Here is a 5,722-nt window from a genome sequence, read left to right on the forward strand (position 1 = left end):
TTCCTCCAACACTGTCATACTCTAACCAACACTGTCTTACTCCCTCCAACACTGTCATACTCCCTCCAACACTGTCTTACTCCCTCTAACACTGTCATACTCCCTCCAACACTGTCTTGCTTCCTACAACATTGTCCTAATCCCTCCAACACTTATTCCACGCCACTTCCTTCACCAGAGCCTTCTCCTCCTTCCTCCGCCACAGGTGTCGCTGGTGCGTGTATCGACCTGGGTACTAAGCAACCTGTTGAGGTACAAGGAATACAAGATGACCCCCGAGGAGCGGACAGTCTGCGTCACTATCATCAACAGTCTACTGACCTTCCCTGACAACGAGGTTAACAGTAAGGAACCCTTTTCCTACTGTCACTGAGGGCAAAGTGTAGTCATAGCAGCAGCAGCAGCTCGATTTCTGGCGCACTCAGCTCACACTGAGGTCCGGGGGTCGATCCCCTGTACGGTTCGAAGCATTAGGACACCTGCTGTCCCTATTCATTATTATTATTATTAAATATTAGCCGGTATTCTCCCGGCCCGGGCCTTTTCCAAGTGGTGGCCCGGCCTTGGCTCCCTCTTTAGGGAGTGTCTGAGACCTAAGTCTCCCATGGGAGGAGGCACAAGTACCTCCTCATCTTTGGGACCAACTGTCCCCAGGCCTAGCCACAAACTAGGCCTCTCTGGTCTGCCATCCCCGCCCCAAGGGGGCAAATGGGAATGACAGTCTTATGAGCTAAAGGCTCGGGCTCAGGCACCTACCCTACCCTAGAAGGGTTAGGCATGGTGTCGATCGTCCCTATTCACCTAACAGTAAAATAGGTACCCGGGTGTTAGTCGACTGGCGTGGGTCGCATCCTGGGGACAAAATTGACTTGCAGAAATAAAGATTATTATTAGTAGTAGCAGTAGTAGTAATTGTAGGAAGGGAGCTTCTTATATAACAAGACAAAGTTATGCATCTCATTTCTACATGAGTAATCTCACTACAGGCAGCACACTCCACCAATATTCAATACACTCAACCTACTCACCATACAAAACATCCATACTTATTACTGCACCTATTACATACATAGAACACTCAACTCTGATATTAACCCTCCCCTCAAACATCTCCTTGCCAACCTCAACAGAACACATGACCATAACACAAGGCACAGATCACTCTTTGATATTCCTCGTGTCCATCTCACGCTATGCAAAAACTCAATGCACATAAAAGGCCCTAAAATCTGGAATTCATTACCTGTTAATATAAAAGAAACACTACCTGTTTATAAATTCAAGTCTCTTCTCAAAGATCACTTACTCACCCAAAACCAAATAAATACTGAATAACTGAACCTTATAAATTGTATATCTTAAATGTTTCTCACAATTATATCACATAAATGTTAAACCTAAAACCCAATCTAACTTTATTATTTTTTAAATTCACTACCTAACAGAATACTCCATTCTACTGAATTTACAACAATGCATGCAACCATATGACCTGTCTTTGTAATACTCACTTGTGCTTTATAGTAATCAGTTTACATTAATGTTTTTCACTGATTTCATCATTGCTTAGTTAATCTTAAGTTAATTTTAAGCCAGCCCGTAATGCTATGCATAGTATAAGTGGCTTTGGCATGCTGCTCTTATCTGTATTTTTTTTGTACCTCTGTAAGTGTGCTCAAATTATAAATAAATAAATAAATAAAAAAAAGTAATACTGGGTGTCCAACCTCATTTTTTTTAAAGTTATCCGTAACTAGTTCAAGTAAAAAGAAAACGAATATTTTGATGAAAACAAAGAAAACCTAGTAAATTTTGGGAGACTTAAGTATATGATGTGTATTGGGATTCTTTATAATAATATTAATAATAATAATAATAATAATAATAATAATAATAATAATAATAATATCTTTATTTCTACTAGTACATGTACAAGGTATACAGACCATAGCTGACATCAATGACATACTACTATATAGAAAGCCCCCTGTTATGCTGAGCATTTCGGGCAAATTAGGTCAGTTTTGTCCCAGGATGCGACCCACACCAGTCGACTAACACCCAGGTACCCATTTTACTGATGGGTGAACATAGACAACCGGTGTAAAGAAACACGTCCGATGTTTCCACCCCTTCGCCGGGAATCGAACCCGGACCCTCACCGTGTGAAGCGAGAGCTTTTGCCACCAGGCCCCGGGGCACCAGCAGAATTTATAAAATTCAACTTTATTATTAGAAGTAAGAAGTAGAAATACTCAATAACACTTTAATTATGTGTCGGTACTTTACGACTATACCATTATAGCATTTTGTAAGAACTTATGACCCTCTCACATGTCTTCTTGTGCTTGTCAGTTGACGCACTGTGGGCCGCTAGTTACATCGCTGATGCAGACGAACAGGGACTGCAGAGTGTGGTGTCAGCCCCAGGTATGGTCAACGCTATGGTGCAACACCTGGCCTCAGACGACAAGCTGAGGATGGTCCCTGCACTCAGAGTCACAGGCAGCATAGCAGCAAGCAACGACGAGCATGTGAGTAGGTCATGATGGCGGGTCAGTGTTGGAGTGGATCAACACTTGGTAAGGATGATAAATGAGTGGGCTTGGATAGACGATCACAATGAACTATAGTGGTCGTCCTGAGATATTTTAATTAAATACACGTCTGCCTTGCTCTTACTGAACGTAGGTACTAGTCTTCACCACTGAATTACTCACATAGGTGTAAAACTTCATACAAATACATCGTTTATATACAATGACTTGTTTCTGCAGCCATATCTGCACACAGAGGCTTACACAGGGGTGTTTTCCTTCCCCACAGACGGAGACCGTGCTGGAGGCTGGAGTGGTACCCATCTACGCTTACCTCCTGAAGACGGGGCAACACAACACCAAGAAGGAGGCAGCTTGGGCCCTCTCCAACATCACCGCCGGCAACCATAGTCAGATACAGAGAGTGATTGATGACGGGGTCCTTCAGGTCCTCCTTCATGCTCTCTTGGAGGTAATTTCAAAGTTTTGGTCTCGTAGAATTCTAGGAGATTAAGATGTTAATATTTAAAAGTCCTCGTTTCCTGATCTACGAAAACCATTTTCAGTCGACGTCATATTGTATTCCTCCCTAAACACATCTTGAAAAGGCTCATTCAAAATATACTTGGACAGAGGAAGCCTTTTATTTAAACATGTTTTTCTCTCGGTGGATAAGTTGATTTATCAGAAGCGTTAAACCCGTTTGGATCATGCAGCGCTGCACAACGAGATTAAAGTCTTACTCTGTCTACGTATCTTCGACTCTTTTCAGTTTGCATACACAACATTAATAAAGGTCTTCCTTGGACTTCCTCAGACCCTTATCTGCCCCCAGACATCGGATGTGCGACGAGAAGCAACCTGGGCTCTGTGCAATCTGACGACGGGAGGCCTCGCTGAGCAAGTCAAGGCTCTGGTTGATGCTGGTGGAGTGCCTTTCCTGCTGATGGTGATGGCTGGGGGAGAGGTCAGCACCATCTCCGTGGCACTCAACACGCTTGATAATATACTCAAGGTGATTTAAGACTGGTAGCACTCTAGGGCAGAGATGAAGAAGGGAGTAAATTTGAGACTTAAAATATCCTCACATTTGCAAATTATTAACCCAGTTGAATCTTCTGCTCTATTCTCTCTTAAGCTCTATGACTCCTATGGGTTTTTGTACTTCATGTTCAATATTATGATAAATATACCTCTTCATTTCGTTGATGCAGACGGAGGTGGTGAAAGAGGAGGCAAAGGAGCAGGTGATCTCAGGGAAGGGCGTGGAGCTTCTGAAGGAGCTGGAGCAGTGTGCCAGCAAGGATCTCCACCTGAAAGCAGAGTACATACTGGAGGCATACTTCCAGCAGGAGGAACCCTCTGACAAAGAGGATGACAAGGACGACGTCCCAGAGGAGGAGCCCAGTGCCAGCTAGGAGGACGGGGAAAAGGAACTGGGAAAAAAATCTATGACAGAGAGGACTGAGAGTAGCACTGAAAGATGATGAAAGGAAGAGGTTTGAAACAAGCTGAGTCAAGGGTAGGAAGAGGAGGATGGGTGTGAGAGTAGAAAATTACATCTTTCGTAAAAACTCTGGGGGGGGGGGGAAACATCACTTTTTTTTTAATGAGACACTGGCACGGATGCAGGGAAGAAATGTGATTTGGAAATGGGATTTTATGGATTTTGCTCCCCAGTGGGCAGTGCCACTCATGTTATGAGTGGGTATGCTAACATCCAGACATTATTGGGTAACCCCCTCTCATACTGTGAGTGGTCACAACACCACAGTCATACTGTGAGTGCATATAACTCCATCAACACACTGAATTTCGACCCAGAAGTGGAAACCAGGAGTCTGGTGGAACGGTGTGCTGTATCACAAGTGACAGGTGTGTGTGTGGAACACACTACATATGTGTGCTGCATCATAAGTGGCAGGTGCAGCGAGTGACAAGTGGCAGGTGCAGCGAGTGACAAGTGGCAGGTGCAGCGAGTGACAAGTGGCAGGTGCAGCGAGTGACAAGTGGCAGGTGCAGCGAGTGACAAGTGGCAGGTGTGCTAAAATACAGGTAACTGCGATACAAAAAAAATGCATTTTAGTGTAAATATTAGTTTTTGGCATTTGTTAACAGATATTAAATTGATTTGTGTCACAATATACCTTATGTATCCCCTGGTATCTTATGTGTCCCGTGATCTCTTATAAGAGTTAGTGTAATCACTTGATATTTCTTACTGATATTCCTTACTGATATACTGATTTTTGCTCATCCAATACTCCCCTGAAGGTACACACACACACACACACACACACACACACACACACACACACACACACACACACACACACACACACACACACACACACAATATAGTTTAGATGGCCAAAGACTGCAAACCTCACTAAAGGAAAAAGATCTGGGGGTGAGTATAACACCGAGCATATCTCCTGAGGCGCACATCAATCAGATAACTGCTGCAGCATACGGGCGCCTGGCAAACCTACGGATAGCGTTCCGATACCTCAGTAAGGATTCGTTTAAGACTCTGTACACCATCTACGTCAGGCCCATACTGGAGTATGCAGCACCAGTTTGGAATCCACACCTAGTCAAGCACGTCAAGAAATTAGAGAAAGTGCAAAGGTTTGCAACAAGACTAGTCCCAGAGCTACGGGGATTGTCCTATGAAGAAAGGTTGAGGGAAATCGGCCTGACGACACTGGAGGCCAGGAGGGTCAGGGGAGACATGATAACGACATATAAAATACTGCGCGGAATAGACGAGGTGGACAAAGACGGGATGTTCCAGAGATGGGACACAGACACAAGAGGTCACAATTGGAAGTTGAAGACTCAGATGAATCAAAGGGATGTTAGGAAGTATTTCTTCAGTCATAGAGTAGTCAGGCCATGGAATAGCCTAGAAAGTGATGTGGTGGAGGCAGGAACCATACATAGTTTTAAGGCGAGGTATGATAGAGCTCATGGGGCAGGGAGAGAGAGGACCTAGTAGCAATCAGCGAAGAGGCGGGGCCAGGAGCTGTGACTCGACCCCTGCAACCACAAATAGGTGAGTACAAATAGGTGAGTACACACACACACACACACACACACACACACACACACACACACACACACACACACACACACACACACACACACACATGTACACTACGGACCTTGACGTGATATACGAC

General features: G+C 44.3%; 1 protein-coding gene across 1 annotated transcript in view; it reads left to right on the plus strand.

Annotated features, from left to right (window-relative positions):
* Positions 1-5,026, plus strand: part of LOC128692941 (uncharacterized) — a 29,277-nt gene extending 24,251 nt beyond the window's left edge. Inside the window, exons 9-13 of the mRNA XM_053782312.2 lie at positions 206-344; positions 2,356-2,534; positions 2,827-3,009; positions 3,373-3,552; positions 3,752-5,026. Of these exons, the coding sequence (XP_053638287.2) occupies positions 206-344; positions 2,356-2,534; positions 2,827-3,009; positions 3,373-3,552; positions 3,752-3,955 (885 nt within the window). The 3' untranslated portion in view covers positions 3,956-5,026. The remainder of the gene's footprint in view (positions 1-205; positions 345-2,355; positions 2,535-2,826; positions 3,010-3,372; positions 3,553-3,751) is intronic.
* Positions 5,027-5,722: the final 696 nt, after the last annotated feature.

This window comes from Cherax quadricarinatus, chromosome 38 (genome assembly GCF_038502225.1).
Source record: "Cherax quadricarinatus isolate ZL_2023a chromosome 38, ASM3850222v1, whole genome shotgun sequence".
NCBI classification, from domain to species: domain Eukaryota; kingdom Metazoa; phylum Arthropoda; class Malacostraca; order Decapoda; family Parastacidae; genus Cherax; species Cherax quadricarinatus.